Source organism: Staurois parvus, unplaced genomic scaffold (genome assembly GCF_062004578.1).
Source record: "Staurois parvus isolate SC_StPar_1 unplaced genomic scaffold, SC_StPar_1.0 ptg000390l, whole genome shotgun sequence".
Classification (NCBI taxonomy): domain Eukaryota; kingdom Metazoa; phylum Chordata; class Amphibia; order Anura; family Ranidae; genus Staurois; species Staurois parvus.
The window spans coordinates 4,408,541-4,428,769 of record NW_028318186.1 but is presented as its reverse complement, the minus strand read 5'-3'; the positions used below and the strand labels follow the sequence as shown (position 1 = coordinate 4,428,769).

Genomic DNA, 20,229 nt, shown 5'->3' with positions numbered 1-20,229 from the left:
AGCAAAAGTTCACAGGCAAATGACTTCCCCACGCAGGGGATCTTCTCCAGCTTCAGCAAAAAGGCAAGCTCTAGAAAATGCTGAGCCACCTGGCTCATTTTATTTATTTCAGGTACTTATATAGTGCTGTCAATTTACACAGTGCTTTACATATATATTGTACATTCATATCAGTCCCTAACCCTCAGGGGGTGTACAATCTAAGGTCTCTAACTTACATTCATACATACACATACTAGGGCCAATTTGGACAGGAATCAAATTCACCTGCCAGCATGTCTTTGGAATGTGGGAGGTAACCAGAGTACCCAGAGGAAACCTACGCAAGCACAGGGAGAACATGCAAACTCCATGCAGGAGGTGCCATGGTCGGGAGTCGACCCCATGACCCATTTACTGCAAGGCAGATGTGCTAACCATCAAGCCACTGTGCCGCTCATGAGCTCACTCAGCTTTGTTGGCAGTACCTCTCCTGGATTCCTGGCTCCATAGGCTTTAGTCACAGCACCCTAATGCACAGCCCACCTCTGGCCTATGAATGAGGGTTCTCCTGGCACCCCAACTGGAGCAGACCTGACTCCTGGAACTGAGACTCTGTCTCTTGGCTTCTGGTTGGGTCCTATGACCCCTCAATGAGACTTTCCGCCCCCCACACTGGGAGCTGTCTCCAATTGGGAGCCCTGAGCTATTCCCATTCCTGAGTATATAACAACAAAAATGGAATGCAATCTGATGCACCAAGTGCATGTGCCTCCATCCCTTAATATATCCATACAACCAATTTATTTGTCCTGGGCCTCTAAATGAGGCACAACACACATGACCAATGAATAACTAGTTTCCAACATTAATTTTTAATAAACTTCTCATTGCTTATAAAAAGAGGATACAATGGTAATGAGCCGATTTGTAATAAATCTATATTAATGCATTTCATACATAATTGAATATACAATTGACCATATACAATACAGATGTTGATACATAATTACATGAAAAATTGCATCCAAAATTCCAACGCGTTTTGTGGCTCTTAGTTTACTTCTTCAGGAGTAGATGCATATATATTATCTGCAAGGTAAAACATCAAGTATATAACAACCTAGTGGTATCTTGTAATATATAAAGTAGTTCCAATCTCAAGGGTCATCAGAGTGACCCTAATACTTACAAATCAGCTCAAAATACATATGACAGTATTTCCAAATAGAGATCGCCAGGGGAGTCTCTCCTGGGAGCTGTGGAAGTACAACTCCATGAGAACCCAAGGGACAAGCCAGAAGCAGATTCAAAGTGGGTGGGCAATCATGATAGCACCCAAAGTAATTACTATGGAGAGAACATTTGAATATACATTATAGTAATGAATGATAATAATCAAGATGAGTGATAAGCAACAAAAATAACGTGTAATGCTGGCTGCAGTGTAACAGTGAATAAAAAGACATATGGTGAGTGAGTATATGAGAGGTGTAAGAGACTGCACCTAGTGGTAGAAGAAATAGAAAGACATCTAGGTCTCAAAGTCTAATCCTCAGAGGGGTCTGCCAGTAAAGAGAAAGACCTCCAAGCACCCAGAGCCGAATGTAAAGACAAAATATAGGCAGCCAAAGCATGAACTACTATGAATCAGAAGCTTTCATTGTAATACTGAATAAATATTTGAGTCACAATAAACAACAAATATGGAATGCAGCACTGGCTATAATTTACCAATAATAAAAGGAAACAAGATCACTTTATGAAACGTTTTGCACCTGGTGGTATGAGAAAGAAAAGGGGACCCAAATCACAGAATCCAGTCCGAAGATGAAAGAATATAACAGTGGAAAATAGACCACCAAGTACCCAAGGCCAAATGTGAAAACAAATATAAGCAACCAAAACATGACCCACCATGAATCAAGAGCTGTACATCAAAGTGTTGTTTCTCAGTATCCTCATGGAGCAAACCACCCCCATAAGCTACAACTATTTATCACCAGGGGCTAATCAGCAGTCCTTCCTAACACCATGTTTGTGCGCAATCAAAGAGGGGAGGCACTCAACAACAAGTGTGGCTTCTCAGTGTCCTCATGGGGAGAAAAATAAACAAACACCATTTTCACCTGCTTCCACCATTTGCCCCCAGGGGCTAGTCGCTGGTCTCCCCCAACACCATGTATGTGCAGTCAAAGAGGGGAAGCACTCAACAAAAGGAGGTATCCACCACCAGGCAGGCACAATGACGTTGTGAGCCCAGCAAGATAGAATAAATCGCACTGGTGTAATGGTGCTGCAAAATCACTGACATCACACATCTAGCTCAGACATGGTGCCAATGCGGCACAGATCCCACCTGTCTAGTAAGCAGGCTTGGGAAGCAAAAAGAGGCAAAAGCCTCCTCAATGCAGCGCAACTCCTGGGATGAGGCAAACCCTGGCCATCAATCCCAAACCAGAAATGTAATATTGGGAAGTTTACATAATCTGTGTAATAATACAATAAATTCTGGCCAATATATCACAATGTCATAATTGTACATATGCATGGTGCAAGAGGCCACTATGGACCAGGATGTCTTCCACCCAAATTAATGTAACAAAAATAGAATGTGACCTGATGCACCAAGTGATATGCCTCCAAGCCTTAATATATCCATACAGCCAATTTATTTGTCCTGGGACTTTAAATAAGGCACAACACACACCACCAATGAATAACGACTAATTGACCATATACAATGCAGATGTCGATACATAATTACATTAAAATTGCATCCGAAAACTGACACGTTTCATGAGTCTTACTTCACTTCTTCAGGAATAGATGCATATATAATATCTACAAGGTAAAACACCAAGTATATAACAACGTAGTGGTATATTTTAATATATAAAGCAAATGCCTCTTGCATCAGTCCACAGCAGGCTCATACACTGGACGACTCTCATACTTTGGCGAATTCTGTTCAGCCATGGATGGGGCTTGTCCTGGTGATAAAAACTCCTCCAGCCAAAGAGCTCTGTCTCTCATCTCAGCAAACATTGCTTCCTTTTTGCGTTTTTTAAAGCCCCATCTTTGCAATCATGCACACAGCTACTTTTAATACAGTTCACAGCAGATCTTTTTTCTTTCTTTCACAGGTACATCACCTGTAACACGCAATGCCTTTCACCTGGCTGCACTTCCACACACAGCAAACTGTTCTTGACATGAACTCACCATTGGAGCAAAGACCTGGATTTCACGGACAGTTTTCCCACCACATCCTTCACCATATTTGACATGGGGTAGTTAGCTTTTATGGTAGATGCATTTATATAGTGAGTACATGGCAGATAGGAACTATTTTTAAGCCCTTGATAGCCCACTTTTATTTAAAAGATAGAAAAAGTTCACAGACAAATGACTTTCCACGCAGGGGATCTTCTGCAGCTTCAGCAAAAAGGCAAACACCAGAAAATGCTGAGCCACCTGGCTCATGAGCTCACTCAGCTTCAATGGCAGTACCTCGCCTGGATACATGGCTCTATAGGCTTTAGTCACAGCAGCCTGATGCAGAGCCCACCTCTGGCCTATGCATGGGGGTTCTCCTGACAACCCAACTGGAGCAGACCTGACTCCTGGAACTAAGACTCTGTCTCTTGGCTTCTGGTTGGGTCCTCTGACCCCTCAGTGAGACCTTCTTCCCCCCACACTGGGAGCTGTCTCCAACTGGGAGCCCTGAGCTATTCTCAGATCTGAGTATATATATCCTTGATCTTGTCTTCTCCAACCGCTGCGCTCCCCACAACCTCACTAACACCCCCTTCCCTCTCTCTGACCACAACCTGATCACCTTCTCTATCTCCTCATCCTCCAACACCTACCCCTCCAAATGTCACACTACTACCAGCCGTAACCTCCGCAACCTTAACCCTGCCCCCCTCCACTCTGCAGCTGATCAACTCCACGACCGCATCCTCCCCCTGTCCTGCCCCGACTTTGCTATGATTGCCTATAACAATGCGCTGTCAGCAGCCCTTGACTCACTAGCGCCTTTAACCACACGCAACATCAGACTCCGACCGCTCCAGCCCTGGCAGACTGATCACACCAAAACCCTCAAACGACGCAGTCGTGCCCTGGAGCGACTATGGCGCAAAACAAAATCCCAACAAGCTTTCACCTGCTACAAATCTGCCTTCCGCACCTACACCTCCTCCCTCCACGCAGCCAAACAAGCCTACTTCCTGACCCTCATCAAGGCCCTCTCCTCCAATCCTCGCCGACTCTTCTCCACCTTCAACTCTCTACTCTCTCCACCCCCACCTCCACCCAGCACCTCACTCACCGCCCTTGATATTGCCAATCACTTCAAAAACAAGATTGACACAATTCGCAAGGACATTGCCGCAACTCACACGCCCTCTCAACCCGTCCCCTCTCACACAGCTACCCCATCATCCCCCCTCCCCCTCGACATTACCCGCAGGGACTTCGTCGCTGCTCAAACTCCCTCCAACCCCCTTCCCCCTCACTTAGCTACCCCCTCTTCACCCCTCTCCCACGGCCTCACCACTGCTCTGACCTCCTCTCCCACCCCACCCTACATTCCTCATACTGAAGCTCCCCCAACACTCCGCACCTTTGACCTTACTACCATCGAGGAAGTCTCCAAGATCCTCTCTGATGCCCGCCTCACCACCTGCCCCCTCGACCCTATCCCCTCACAATTCCTACGACCTCCCTCCCCCTCCATCCTACGCTCCCTCACCCACATCTTTAATCTCTCCCTCTCCTCCGGCACTTTCCCCTCCCCACTGAAGCATGCACACATCACCCCCATACTTAAAAAGCCCTCCCTGGACCCCAATGACCCGAACAACCTCAGACCCATCTCCCTGCTCCCACTTACATCTAAACTCCTCGAGCGCCTCGTCTACACCCGCCTATGCTCTCACCTCAATGACAACAACCTCCTCGATCCCCTACAGTCTGGCTTCCGCCCCCTACACTCCACCGAAACCCCCTTACTCAAACTCTCCAACGACCTTCTAACCGCCAAAGCTAATGGCCACTATTCAGTGCTCCTACTCCTTGACCTCTCTGCGGCCTTCGACACAGTTGACCACCCCCTCCTCCTCAAAATACTACACTCCCTCGGCCTCAGAGATTCTGCTCTCTCCTGGCTCTCATCCTACCTGTCACAACGCTCTTTCAGCGTTACCTATAATGCTACCACCTCCCCCTCACTCCCCCTCTCTGTTGGGGTCCCTCAAGGCTCTGTCCTTGGGCCCCTTCTCTTCTCCATCTACACCTCCTCCCTTGGCCAACTCATACACTCTCACGGCTTCAACTACCACCTCTATGCCGACGACACACAAATCTATCTCTCAACCCCCCACCTCACCCCCTCGGTCTCTGCCCAAATCACACACCTACTGAGCGACATATCAGAATGGATGTCGCTCCACTTCCTTAAACTGAATCTCTCCAAAACCGAGCTCCTTGTCTTCCCCCCAGCCCGAACCCCACCCCCCATTGACTTCTACATCACATCCAACAACGCCAATATCAAACCCGCTCTGCAGGCCAGAGTACTTGGTGTCATTCTGGACTCCAACCTATCCTTCCAGCCCCAAGTCCAATCTTTAACAAACTCGTGCAGACTCCACCTCCGCAACATCGCCAAAATCCGCACGTTCCTAACCCCAGAAACCACTAAACAGCTCATCCACTCCCTCATCATATCACGACTCGACTACTGCAACTCCCTCCTCACTGGCCTGCCTCGCCGCTGGCTATCCCCGCTTCAGTCGATCCTGAATACGGCTGCCAGACTCATTCACCTTTCAAACCGCTCTGTCTCCGCCACCCCCCTCTGCCAATCCCTCCACTGGCTTCCGATTGCGCAACGGATCAAATTTAAAATCCTAACACTGACGTACAAAGCTGTCCACCATACTGCCCCGAACTACATCACTGACCTAATATCCAAGTACCACCCAGCACGCACACTCCGCTCCTCACAAGACCTCCTTCTCTCTAGCTCCCTGGTCTCCTCCTCCCATGCCCGCCTCCAGGACTTCTCCAGGGTGTCACTCATCCTCTGGAACTCCCTGCCCCAACCCATCAGATTATCACCTACTCTCCTCTCCTTTAGGCGCACCCTGAAAACCCATCTCTTCAGGGAAGCCTACCTCACCCCCTGCTAACTTGCTGACCTCCTCCACTCTTCCTACCACTCCATCCCCCACAGCTATCTCCTCCTGTACCACTATCCCATCCCTTCTAGATTGTAAGCTCGAAAGAGCAGGGCCCTCGATCCCCTCATGTTTTGCATTGTATTGGTATTGTTCTGTCACATGTTCTGTCCCCCTTTGTAATGTACAGCGCTGAGTGAACTATTGGCGCTTTATAAATACTGTATAATAATAATAATAATATAACAACACCTCACATCTGTGTGCTCAGATTGTAGGTGTCTAGCAAAACTCAGACACAGATCTATCTTTCATTTTATTTACTGCAATTTAGAAAGTAAACAGAACATGTGTACACAGCATACAATGTTATGAGGTCACCTGCTGGATTACTTTACCTCCATCAGAGTCAGGTAGGGCTTCTTGAGGTTGATCATATGCAGATTTCCAATCACCGGCAGAGGTCGGGGTCCTGGAGGAAAGTTCCTAGGGGTTCCAATATAGTTAGTAATAAAAGAATATATGTAGAGAATTACAGAGGCAGCTATGAATGTCAGCAGTGCAGAGGATATGAGCTCCATGGCTGCAGACTTCAGTAGAACTCTGAGGCTTTTAGAGAAAACAGCAGTCAGATCAGATATCAGTTGTGTGTGTCAGGCATAACTTTAGTCAGGAAACCTCCCACGTTTCCTGAGCATAAACTATTTTGCTTGGCAGAATTCCAGGTTCTTATTAGGTAAAGAAAAACTGCATTTTAGTTTTCATAAAAGATATTTCAAGTTATTCTAACTTTTGAAAGTAGTTTTTTGACAAGACTTTACTTGCTGTCCCATAAATACATTTTATGTACTGTACATGTTTGTTGAAGTTTTCTTTTCATCTGTAAATTAGGAATGTGAATAGCAGCTTCAGCTGTTTTAAACTTTGTATTTAATTTTTTTTTATTTGAATTTATTTAGTTACATTTATTTTTTACCTAAGAAATGACAAGGCTATTACCTTTATTAGAGAGAAAAATATTTTCTGTGTCCCTCTCTGATTTAGGTGTTTATTTACACCCCGGTCACATCAAGCCCGACTTTGAATTTGTGAGACTTACAATGAAAATGCAGGATTTCAAAGTTGGGGGATTTCAGGTGTGATTTGCAAGACATCTGACACAGATGTCTATGCAAGTCGCACCAAAAGTAGTGCATGTACTACTTTAGAAATCAGTGCAGCTCCGACAGTAGGGTGCAACTTGGCATGCAATTTGCAAGTTGCATATTGCATGCCAAGTCGCACCTGATGTGACAAGGGTCTTATGAAAGCGAGAAAAGCTGAGATTCTGATGATCCCAGCTGATCTCTGAGGTGCGCCAGTTTATGAAGCTCATCACAGGACACACCCTTCTGTCATTCACTTTTATCCCTGGTTCACATCTATGCGGTCGTGCGGGCCGCGTTTTGCATGGGCACGAGAGCCAATTCATTTGAATGGACTCCCGTTCCCATGACACGCAGGGAAAGAAGTCCCTGCACTTCTTTGGAAAACGCAGCCCGCACGGGAACCTCGGTTCCCAGTACAGTTGCGTTTTCCAGTGCGGGCAGCATGCCATTAGATCCAATGGCACCCTCCTGTGGATCCGCATTTACTGTGCGGGTGGTGCGGCTGCACAGATTTTCATGCGGATCCGCAGCGGCACCACCCGCACAGATGTGAACCTAGGGTGAGGGCTCGTTCACACTTGACTAATTTCTTTTTTTTTTCAAAGAAAGTATTTTATTGAAATATGAAAGGCATATCAAGTCATATACAGATAAGGAGCACAGTCCGCACATAGACATATTACACGTTCTCCTGTAACACAGACGGGTCATAAGATGTCTGTTTAAAGTGTGATTCATCTTGAGGTAAAATATCATATATATATATAGCAAATGTATAATACATACCAGTAGATATAATGATTATAGTAAATAAACTAGATAAGTATAATGGACAATGATCCACTGAGTAGGGAGTTCTCAGATAATAGGACTGTGGAGTGTAAGGCACAAATATCTTCTGAAGGCGTATATGCCATATACAGTGGGGATCGAAAGTTTGGGCACCCCAGCTAAAAATTTGTATTAATGTGCATAAAGAAGCCAAGGAAAGATGGAGAAATCTCCAAAAGGCATTAAATTACAGATTAGACATTCTTATAATATGTCAACAAAAGTTAGATTTTATTTCCATCATTTACACTTTTAAAATAACAGAAAACAAAAAAATGGCATCTGCAAAAGTTTGGGCACCCTGCAGAATTTATAGCATGCACTGACCCCTTTGCAAAGCTGAGACCTGCCAGTGTCATGGATTGTTCTCAATCATCATCTGGGAAGACCAGGTGATGTCAATCGCAAAGGTTTTAAATGCCCAGACTCATCTGACCTTGCCCCAACAATCAGCACCATGGGTTCTTCTAAGCAGTTCTCTAGAAAACTGAAACTGAAAATAGTTGATGCTCACAAAGCTGAAGAAGGCTATAAGAAGATAACATAGCGTTTTCAGATGTCAACATCCTCTGTTCGGAATGTAATTAAGAAATGGCAGTCATCAGGAACAGTGGAAGTTAAAGCAAGATCTGGAACACCAAGAAAAATATCAGACAGAACAGCTCGCAGGATTGTGAGAAAAACAATTCAAAACCCACGTTTGACTGCACGATCCCTCCAGAAAGATCTGGCAGACACTGGAGTTGTGGTACACTATTCCACTATAAAGAGATACTTGTACAAATATGGTCTTCATGGAAGAGTCATCAGAAGAAAACCTCTTCTATGTCCTCACCACAAAAATCATCGTTTGAACTTTGCAAATGAACATATAGACAAGCCTGATGCATTTTGGAAACAAGTTCTGTGGACCGATGAGGTTAAAATTGAACTTTTTGGCTGGAATGAGCAAAGGTACGTTTGGAGAAGAAGAGGCACAGAATTTAATGAAAAGAACCTCTGTCCAACTGTTAAGCATGGGGTTGGATCAATCATGCTTTGGGGTTGTGTTGCAGCCAGTGGCACAGGGAACATCTCACGAGTAGAAGGAAAAATGGATTCAATAAAATTTCAGCAAATTTTGGATGGTAACTTGATGCCATCTGTGAAAAAGCTGAAGTTAAAGAGAGGATGGCTTCTACAAATGGATAATGATCCTAAACACACCTCGAAATCCACGGGGGATTACATCAAGAGGCGTAAACTGAAGGTTTTGCCATAGCCTTCACAATCTCCTGACCTCAACATAATGAAAATCTATGGATAGACCTTTAAAGAGCAGTGCGTGACAGACAGCCCAGAAATCTCAAAGAACTGGAAGACTTTTGTAAGGAAGAATGGGAAAAGATACCTCAAACAAGAATTAAAAGACTCTTGGCTGGCTACAAAAAGCGTTTACAAGCTGTGATACTTGCCAAAGGGGGAAGTACAAGATATTAACTCTGCAGGGTGCCCAAACTTTTGCAGACGCCATTTTTTTGTTTTCTGTTATTTTGAAAGTGTAAATGATGGAAATAAAATCTAACTTTTGTTGACATATTATAAGAATGTCTAATCTGTAATTTGATGCCTTTTGGAGATTTTTCCATCTTTCCTTGGCTTCTTTATGCACATTAATACAAATTTTTAGCTGGGGTGCCCAAACTTTCGATCCCCACTGTATGTTCATATCTGGAAAATGTAGGTTACTTTTGTAAAGAATAGTCACACCTGTATGTGAATAGATGCTCTGTTCCTTATAAAAGATATGATTAGTAGGGGAATGTAGAAGTTGTGAGATGGAGAGAAGAGAGAAAAGAGAAGGGAGCGTCCATTGAAGAGAAATGTAAAAAGTGATGTTGTAAAGGGAAGGGGGAGAGAGAGAAAAAAAGGGGGTCAATGATTAGGCAATTGCAGCTAAACCAATCACATCATTATATATTGTCCAAACTAAAAAAAAAACAAAACTCTACTTCTAATTTAAGATACAATCCACTTAGACTCAATCCATGGGGTAACTCCTGAGGTAAACGCCTTAAAGGTATTTCACGGCACCAAGTCTCAGCTCATTCATTCATTGAAAGGCGATAAGTATTAGTAGTTTTGAAATGGTTCCAGCACGCCCAAGTCCTCCTGAATCTCTCGGGGTGTTCCCTTGCCACTGAAATCAGTTCCTCCATCTCCGCAATCCTGACAACCCTAAGAAACCACTCTCGCACAGTGGGAACATGTTCTGAACGCCAGTGGACCGGAATACACTGTTTTGCCGCATTGATCATATGCAAGGCAAGCGACTTACGATAAGTCCTAAAAGGAAGTGAGAAGTGGTGGAGTAAAAATTGTGCAGGGGAAAGGTCTAGGGTGTATGTAGTTACTTGTGTTATTATGTCTCGAACTTTTCCCCAGAAGGGCTGTAGCAGTGGACTATCCCACCATATATGTAGGAGTGTACCTGTTGCCCGGTGACATCTCCAGCATAAATCTGAGATGTTAGGATCAAATCTATGAAGCAGGGATAGAACTCTGTACCATCTAGAATATAATTTATAGTTACTTTCTTGCGTAGAAACACATATGGAACCTTTATGCATGTGTTCATAAATGTGGTCCCAGTCCTCTGGCGCTAATTGAAGTTGTAGGTCGAGACACCAGGCCCCACAGGCTTTCCGAGAGTGAAACGTAATGGTGTTTTCAAGATAGGTGTAGAGCTTAGATATAACATGTCTCTGCGGGAAGTCTGTAAAGCAAAGTTTCTCAAATGGGGTAAGTGGCCTTGAATAAACTTTTAGATGTGGGAAGCTCTGTATAAAGTGGTGGAGTTGTCTATACATCCATGGCGTCAGGATCAGGGATGGCCATTTCTTTGTGATGTCATCTCTAGCTAAGAACTTATCGTCTTTGAAAAGTTGATGTACTTTCAGATTATCTGCAGGGTTATATCCAGCGAGAAAGGCCGGGGACATACCCAGTAGAAAGTCCGGATTCATTTTGATCGGAGTTAGAGGGCCCGGAGAGGAAGAGAGTTCTTTTTTCTGAATCAACTGATGGCAGCAGAATAAAGTTGGGCCTATGAGAGGGTGTTCCCAGAACTCAGAAGGAATGTGAGAGTTTTTCAGCCAAGGGGAAGTGGCAAGCGGAATCCTCGAGAAATCAGCCTCCACACCAACCCAAGCCTTACAATTGCGGTTCTTAGACCAGGCTACTATTCTTGCTAGGTGACAAGACCTGTAGTAGCGGGTAATATCAGGTAATCCAATACCTCCGCTCTTCTTGGGCATGGTAAGTTGGGCAAAGCTAATTCTTTATTAAACCAAAGAAAGGAGGTACAGAGCGTTTTATAGGATTTAAAGAAGGAATTCGGTAATTTGATTGGTATCGTTTGCAGTAGATACAATATTCTAGGGAGCACGTTCATTTTGAGGATAGCTGCTCTACCAAACCAAGAGAAAAAAGGTTTGTTCCCTGTCTGAAGGTCTTTTGTGATACTACGCAAGAGGGGTAAGAAGTTTTTAGCATAGAGTTCCGTAAGGTGAGTTGGTAATTGGATTCCCAAATAAGTGATGGCCTCGGACTGCCAGGTAAAAGGGAAATTTGATTTCGCTTGTCTAATCATATCTTGGGTTAATGAGACATTAAGGGCTTGGGATTTAGAAAAGTTGATTTTGAAGTTAGCCAAATACTGAAACAATTTGAAGTCTTGTAGCAGATTAGGTAGTCTCCCTATGAGGCGAGTGTGGGGGGAGATGCGTGGGAGGATGCTTCCGTGTGTTCCGGGGTCTATGACCGGAATAACTCCAGAATGCTATGATTGGCAGGACCACCTGGACGACGAGGGGATCTGGAGCGAGGGGTGGCAGATCTATCTGTTTTCCCCATGTCAGCAGCAACTCTCTTTGTTATGGTTGTGTAGTCCCACCTCCGTGTGACAAGGCTCAAGGTATTATACTGCCATTTTCTTTGGGGTCAAGCTGAGCCCCCCAGAACATATAAACTTGTATAAAGAAAAGGGGGGATGAAAATTCCTAGACAGGCCAGGGATCTCAGTGTAGGCCTCAGAATGCTTGAGAGGATAGGCAAATACAGGTGCTGTGGGTCTGATTCCTCAGAATGCTGGACTGAGATTCCTGCTGAGGGGATGCAGGGATTGCCTCTGTATTCCCTTGGTGAATACCTGTAGGGGATTCAGTGTCTTTAGGCCTAATTACAGTACAGCGTACTGCTGTAAGGGGTTTTCTAGGCCTTTATTGTAGGCCTATGCTCCCTGGGTTCGTGTGGGGGGTGCGCCGATGGGACAGGGAGGGGTGTTTGCTGATCCTGGTGGAGGGGGTGTCGATAAACGACAATCCTCCCTTGTACTGTGTGTCTCACTCACCCGGTACTCTGTTGGGTGTGATCCCGGTGTTCCGGACGCCGCACTAATCCTCACCGCCCCGCTGCCACGGATGGGGGGTACCCAACACTCCCTCAAGGCGTCTTGACGGGAACAGCAGGACCCTCGACCGGCCGCCCACTGATCCGGGCAGGGGGGGCCGATGTATTGTAATCCCCTCCTCGCACTCGCACTGTGTGCCGCACGCACCCGGCACCCAGCTAGGCGCGAGCCGGGAGGTCACGTGGCTTCACTCAGCCGCAGTAAGCCACGCCGGACCGCTGTTGCGGAACAGGGCCAAATAGGCCCGATGCTGCTCAGCAGTGTCTCAGCAGGGACGGCAGGGTCTCCTGATCGCCCCTGCCAGCTGATGTCACCTGGATGGCTATGGATAGGGATCCGGCCGTCGGAGCTCCGGCTTGAGCGACTTGTCCGACTAATTTCTAACTCTTGCCAAACACCCCATTTTTAATGCTCCCCAAATGCCTTATGTGCATTTTTGAGGCGTTAGAACCGTACCACAAATGCCTATAATGAAGTTAATGGTATTGACACCTTGCAAATGCAAAAAACGACCCTCAAACGCCTGCAAAACACCTGCTAACAAAGCTTGTGTGAACTTAGCCTAACAGAGATGGCCAGTTTATGAAGGTGAGATCTGAAGATCTCACTGGCCATCTCTTTAAAATATCTCCGTCCCAGATTCTCCAGCCCAGAGCTGGGGAATCTTGGTGAAAAGCTGCTGTGATGTGAGGAAGAAGGCTTCTTTGTAATATCAGCACCAGCGGGGTTAAACATTTATATAAACTATAACTATATATGTTTATGTATATTTGTGTTTTATATATAGTGTACAGTATGTGTGTATATATATATACAGTATAGTTATAATGTATTGTTGTTTAGAACACATTCACACCTGAGCAATGCAGAATTGTTGGCAGAATTGCACAATTCTTGCTGCAATTCCAAATTGTGCTAAAATTGTGTTAAAATATGCAGTGAGCTTTTGGGTGCCATTCATAGTTAATGGCACCCCAAATGCTGTTAGCAGACATGCATTTTGCCGCACATTTTGTCATTTGACAAATATGCTGTCAACACACCAAAATGCGCATTTAAAAAACACATAACACTCCATGCCTAAACAAGGTTCAGTTTGGCTTTTTTGGGGCCTTTTATGCACATTTTTGTGCAGTTTTTAACAAACATTTTGCTGCTTTTTTTCAACACACATTTTTTCAAGACACATTTTTTCGAAAATGTAAGTTGAAATTTGTAAGGGCATTGGTGCTTTTTTAACAATTTTTTTTGTGTGTGTTCTGGAAACGCATGCAAAATGCATGTCATGTTTGCGGTGCCATTATTTGTTAATGGCACCCAAAAGCAGCAGATGTGCAGTTTGCCAAAATATGCATAAAAACCAAATCAAAATGTACTTTAAAAAAAATGACAAAATACATGCTAAGAAGAGTGCCAAAATGTGCATTACAAACCACACCAAAATGCATGTTAAAATAACCTGTGCCAAAATGTGCATTAAAGTGTCTAAATGTGTGTTTAGAAAAGCGTCAAAACGCACATTGAAAAAACCCACATCAAAATGCGTGTTAAAAAAATACAGCATGTTAAACAGCGGCAAAATGCACATAAATAATGTTAAAATGCGCAATAAAATGGAGCCAAAATACACATTTAAAGTACCAGTGGTCAGTGCTTATTATTTTCATGTAATTGCATTATCTGTTTAAGCAGCATACACGTCTACAGAACCCTGAAGAGCCATTTTTTAATTCTTGCTTTCTAATATGATAACACCTTTTTAAAAACTGCCTCCATATTTGTAGGGAGTATGCATGTTTGAGTCCTTTTGTTTCCAAGTATATTGGTCAAAAAGAAAATACATATTGGTTATATCAGAGGCTGGCACCTTGTAGATATAGAATTGATTTGCTTTTGGCATTATTGCTGGATCAGAGGATACATATTCTTTATGTTCTTTAATGCTTTTGCTTCCTGCAGTGTGAAATCAGTAGATCTTTCTCTAAACAATGACATTTTGCAGTTGCTGTGTGTTAAATGCAAAACTAAAATAAAGCTGTACAGATGATCATCCGATTCTCTAGATCTGAGTGACCAGATGCAGTTCTGCAGACATCTCTCTAGCACACAATGCCATTCCCTGCTGGTAACAGATTCATTTTTACTTTAGACTCAACTTTGTTAAAGGGATAGAGAGTTAAAAACATTAGTTACATAGAAAGTTTATTTTCTGCTGTCCTTCTTGTAATTTCTCAATATATCCATGTAAGCATTTAGAAATGAAAACAAAATACATATGCATACAAGTTTTGGTGTATTTCTTCAAAACCCAAGACATTTTCTAAGTAGCTTTGTGTAGCTGGAGTCGTGCCTTGTAGCAGATTGGAGATAGATTATTTTAATTTGTTTTTCCACATTAAGCTACTTTTAAATCTTGGAAAAGTTAGTTTAATATAATCATGTTCTTACCTGATCCAATAGTTTCTCTTCCAAACCTTCTATCTATATTTCAAGAGTTCACGGGCTTGGATATAAACCTTTAAAAATGTGTAGCTTTACCTATCAAGATCCCCAAATCACAGTTGGATGGTATCTGAGGTAAATTTGACTTTTCTTGGAATAAAGCCATATCTAAGGATTTGCTTAGCCCGTTCCCTAAAGTTGATGTATTCACATAATTATCCCTTGGTATTTTCCCACATCAATCATTTGTTGAGAGTATGGTCAACGTACCATATTTATTTCCTTGGAAGGATACAGGTAATAAAAATATCCATCATGGGGCATGGCCTGGCAGCTGGAGAAGATGGCTGCTTGAATACAAAGCTCCACTCCTCCACAGCACAAATCAATGCCATACGTCACCTCAGGTCTGCAGAAACGGCACCACTGCAGAGGATTCCCTTTCTGGTCCCACGGATTATGATCCGCAAGCGGCCCCAACACCAGGGATCACGCAGACTCCTTGAGTTCTTCATGTGGCCCTCACAGCTCCCAGATCAACATGGTGCCAGCACAGCACGAGGGGACCAGGAGCTACCGCCCACACCTGGGACTGAAGACTCATCCCTAGAGATGGATCATTCTGTTTTCTTGAAAGAGATCTCTGTTTAGAGAGACAGCAGATGGAGAATCCAACCAGCAGACATGTAAGATGCATAATGTCTTGACCCATGTAGAAAAAAGGCATGTCAAAAAGAGACAGCTCTGGGGAGGTGGAAATAGGAAACCCAGCTTTTCTAATATCATATCTGTTGGTATTAAAATTGCTGTCCCCTGAGACCATAAGTTTGACGTTGGTTAGCAGAACTTGTCTATTGTAGCTGGAGCAAAGTATCCCTCTTGGCACAGTCACAAGCTTGAAGGTGACTGATTGTCCAAACATGGCCTGAAGTGCTTGTCCCAAGGGTCCAAGCATCCAAGACCAAACTGAACCCTCCTATCAAAAGAGGAGCAACCAAGTACCCATAAGATATGTATGGGTGGCAGGGGCGGACTGACCATTTGGAAACTCGGGCACTGCCCGAGGGCCCGGGTCAGTAGGGGCCCCCATGAGATGCTCCCGGTACCTTTGTCATAGGCTTTTTTGAGTTTGGGCAAGGACACAGGGGCCCCATGATACCCTATTGCCCGGGGGCGCCATGAGTTGTCAGTCCGCCCCTGATGGGTGGTAGAATCTGAAAAAGACCAGGATGCATCCCATCTTTCTGAAGTGGATCTCTTTGCGGACTTCTTGGCTGAGGATTTTCTTTCTCTTTCCAGTTTTTTCTGGACTCCAAGCTGGGACTGCAGGAACAAATCTCTTTGTAGTTAGACACTGACTCTTGAACTGCAGACATTTACTCTCAGGCAGGAGGCCAGACTAAATGCAATCCCAGCTCTTTGCTATCAAATGACGCTTGCCCTTTAAGAGGACAGTTTCAGCTCTTGCAATGCAGACAAGATCCCTCACTTGTAAGGATTATTCTTTAGGGTAGAATTAATATTCTCCACCCCAACTTCCATTGGATTCCTCTAAGGAATTGTTTGAAGAGGGTTAATTGGCCATTTCTCAAAGGAAAAGAGCTGGATATTCTCAGAGTAGAGACTCCTTGCACTGGGAGAGTTGTAACAAACAAGTAGAGTCTCTTGGCTACTTGTGACAACCTGCTGGTCATTGTCATCTTCCTCCCTGGCTGCACAAACAAATTAGGAATTCATACAGGGTTTTGCCTGCCTACACACAAGCGCCAAGTGCCCAGTATGCATAATGCATGCAGATCTGGAGGGGCTTAATAGCTTGTTCCCATTAGTCAGCTTCAACAATGTGCACTTGAGTTTAACTTCTGTACCTCTGTACAGGATGGGGACCTCTGCAGTGCAGTTCTGTTCAGGTTGATGCAATGAGATGGCATATGACATAGGGAGTGCCGACAACCCCTCATGGCAGGAGGCAATTCCAACTATAACAAGTACACTCTACGACAGGCTGCTTGCTGACTGTACCTTCATTTTTCGTGGCAATCCCAATTATGACTAGCACTGGAATGACTCTTAACTAGCTGACTCTTCATACCCCATGTGCTAGTGACCCAAGCTGTAAACTAAGTGTGACGTTGTGCCAGTTACTTGCATTACACACCTCTGAGTAACTTAAAACCAGGCAGGTGTCGAAGTTTAAATGCTTTGCTTAGATAAGTTCAATGGTAAAAAGTCCAAAACAACAAACATCACATTTCCAGTGATTCCAGATAACAGCTATTGTCCCTAAGTTCCTAGAACTAATCAGTCTATGTGCAGTCTTTGAATACCTGCAATGATGAAGTCCATGTATAAAGAGGTCCATAAGTAGCAGGCTCCAATGGATGGAATCTTCGTGGAAGGCCCCCAGGTGTCGTGGCTCTCACATCTCTCTGCTTTTCTGGTGGTTAGTTGGATGACAGACAAGCAGCAGGAACTTAGAGTTCAGACCCAGGACACGAGATTCCGGGCTCCAGATCACTGTCCCCTTTTATACTCATAGGAACAGTGGGTCGGACCCAAGGATCCCACAAAAACCAAGAACCTGGGAACTATGTTAATCCTAGCCTTCCGGGACAGCACCTAACTATTTAAGTTCCAACCTGCTAACAGACAGCTTTCCTTTGTCATTCTTCCTAAGGAAGCCATAGGTGCTTGCACTCTCCACATTCCTAGAAACCAATTACATCACCAGAAATGAATGCCATATAGATAAAGTCTAAGGGAATGCAGTGGCATCAATAACCAAATATGGCAATGACATTGACATTTGGTCATTTGGTCATTTGGTCAATGATGTTACCACCACCCCCTCCCTTTCCCTTATATAGCTGATTACAGCTTGGGGAGCTGTTATTTGGCTAGTGCAGGGGTAGGCACCCTATAGCTCTGTAGCTGTTGTGGAACTACATTTCCCATGAGGCATTGCAAAGATTACAAAACTGACAGTTACAGCTATGACTTGCAGAGGCATGATGGAACTTGTAGTCCTGCGGCTCTCAGGTTGCCTACCCCTGGGCTATTGGTACCATTGGGATTGGTCAAGAGTAACGTCTGTTTTTTTTTTTTGTTTGTTTTGTTTTTTACAGCAAGGGACATTTTATTGGGATTTTTAGTTTTTAATTAGAGGACTTGTCAAACATTTGGGAGTCTTTATTTCTAGGTTACAGGTTTTTTTTTACAGTTTTTTATTAATGAGTAGGAGTACTATGTATATTTTGTATCATTTGAGGGGCAGAACCTGGGGGCCCCCTTACTATTAAAGGAAGTTTCCAGGTTCCAACAAGCCTCCTGTCCTCAGATCTCCACAAACACAAGTCAGGGTCTTTAATATGTGGACAAGGTGTTTTGTTGGGGGGTCCCCCTGGCAAGGTACCCCCTTTGTTGCAGACATGTTGGCAAGGGCATGTGGTCTGGTATAGTTTATCAGGGGGGGACATATGATTGTTTACCCCCTTTCCTGGACAGCTAGGCTGCATGCTCAGATTAAGGGTCTGGTATGGATTTTTAAGAGGGCTTCATGCATTTTTTGTTTTGTTTTTTTTTGCATGGGGTCCCCCTTAAAATCTGTATCAGTCTGGTATGGACTTCCCAGGGAATGTCATGCTTTTTTTTGGTTGCAGGAGGTACCCCCTTAAAACCCATACCAAATTCAAAGGGTCTACTATGTTTTTTGGGAAGGACTCTATGCAATTTTTTTAAAATCTTGCTGCAGAATGTGCTATAGTAAAATTGACATTTAGGTTAGATTTAGACAAACGTCCAAATCTCCGAGCCATCTGAACTGGTTACACGCTTCTCCATTGACTTGAATCTGTAGTATTTGGTGGGCTTGCTGCCCACCGAACTATACATGCTGGGTCAACTTTACTGTGGCTGCAAAGCAAAGTGAAGCATCGAAGCATAAAAAAATCCCTGTCCACTGTCTGTTCCAGCGCGTGTGTGTGTGTGTGTGTGGGGGCGTATAACAGGTGAGTCTGTGTGCTTTTTTTTGTCAATGAATGTCATTTGCTGGTAACTTTATGCATTTTTGTACTTTCTATACTTTACAGTGTGCCCTGATGATCAGTGTAGCCCCAGCAGTGCCACCTGTCAGTGTCCATCAATGCCAGCTGTCATTGCCCATCAGTGCCACCTGCCAGTGCCCATCAGTGCCACATATCAGTGCCCATCTGAGCTGCCTTTCAGTGCCACCTATCAATGCCAGTCAGTGCCACCTATCAATGCCAGTCAGTGCCATCTGTCAGTGTCCATCAATGCCAGCTGTCAGTGTTCATCAATGCCACCTGCATGTGCCCATCAGTGCCACATCAATGCCACATATCAGTGGCTACCAATGCACATCAATGACACATATCAGTGCCCATCTGAGCTGCCTTTTAATGCCACCTATCAGTGCCAGTCAGTGCCACCTATCAGTGCCTGTTAGTGTTGCCTATCAATGCCAGTCAGTGCCACCTATCAATGCCAGTCAGTGCCACCTATCAGTGCTGCCAATCAGTGATGCCTATCAGTGCCAGTCAGTGCCGCCTATCAGTGCCACCAGTCAGTGCCACCTATCAGTGCCATATATGGGTTCTGCCTTTCAGTGCCCATCAGTGATGCCTGTCAATGCCCATCAGTGCCACCTACCAGTCCCTCCTCATCAGTGCCCATCAGTGCAGCCTATCAGTGCCCATCACTGCAGCCTCATTAACGCACATCAGTGAAGGAGAAAAATCACTTATTTACAAAATGTTATAACAAAAACTAAGAAAAAACTTTTTTCAAAATTTTCAGTTGGTTTTGGTTTGTTTAGCAAAAAATAAAAAACCCCGAGGTGATTAAATACCACCAAAAGAAAGCTCTATCTGTCTCAAAAATATAATAAAAAATTCATATGTGTGACCGCGCAATTGTCATTCAAAGTGTGACAGCGCTGAAAGCTGAAAATTGGCCTGGGCAGGAAGGGTACAAATTCCCTGTAGGCAAGTGGTTAAAGGATTAATTCACCTTTTGGAGCATGTTACATGTTACACCCATACTTCGGACACCTGTGCCTAACTGCATGTAGCCGCTTGGTGTGTGGTATATGTGAACAGTGATGGTTGTTGTCAGCCTGTCAATATTATACACATCCTGAGCAGCCACTGCTATTTGCTTGCACCTGTCATTC

General features: G+C 44.3%; 1 protein-coding gene across 1 annotated transcript in view; it reads right to left on the bottom strand.

Moving 5' to 3' along the window:
- LOC149455562 (cytochrome P450 2K1-like) overlaps positions 1–6,792 on the bottom strand; it is an 84,621-nt gene extending 77,829 nt beyond the window's left edge. Inside the window, exon 1 of the mRNA XM_089686012.1 lies at positions 6,566–6,792. Coding sequence (XP_089542138.1) covers positions 6,566–6,748 — 183 coding nt within the window. The 5' untranslated portion in view covers positions 6,749–6,792. The remainder of the gene's footprint in view (positions 1–6,565) is intronic.
- Between the last annotated feature and the right edge of the window lie 13,437 nt (positions 6,793–20,229).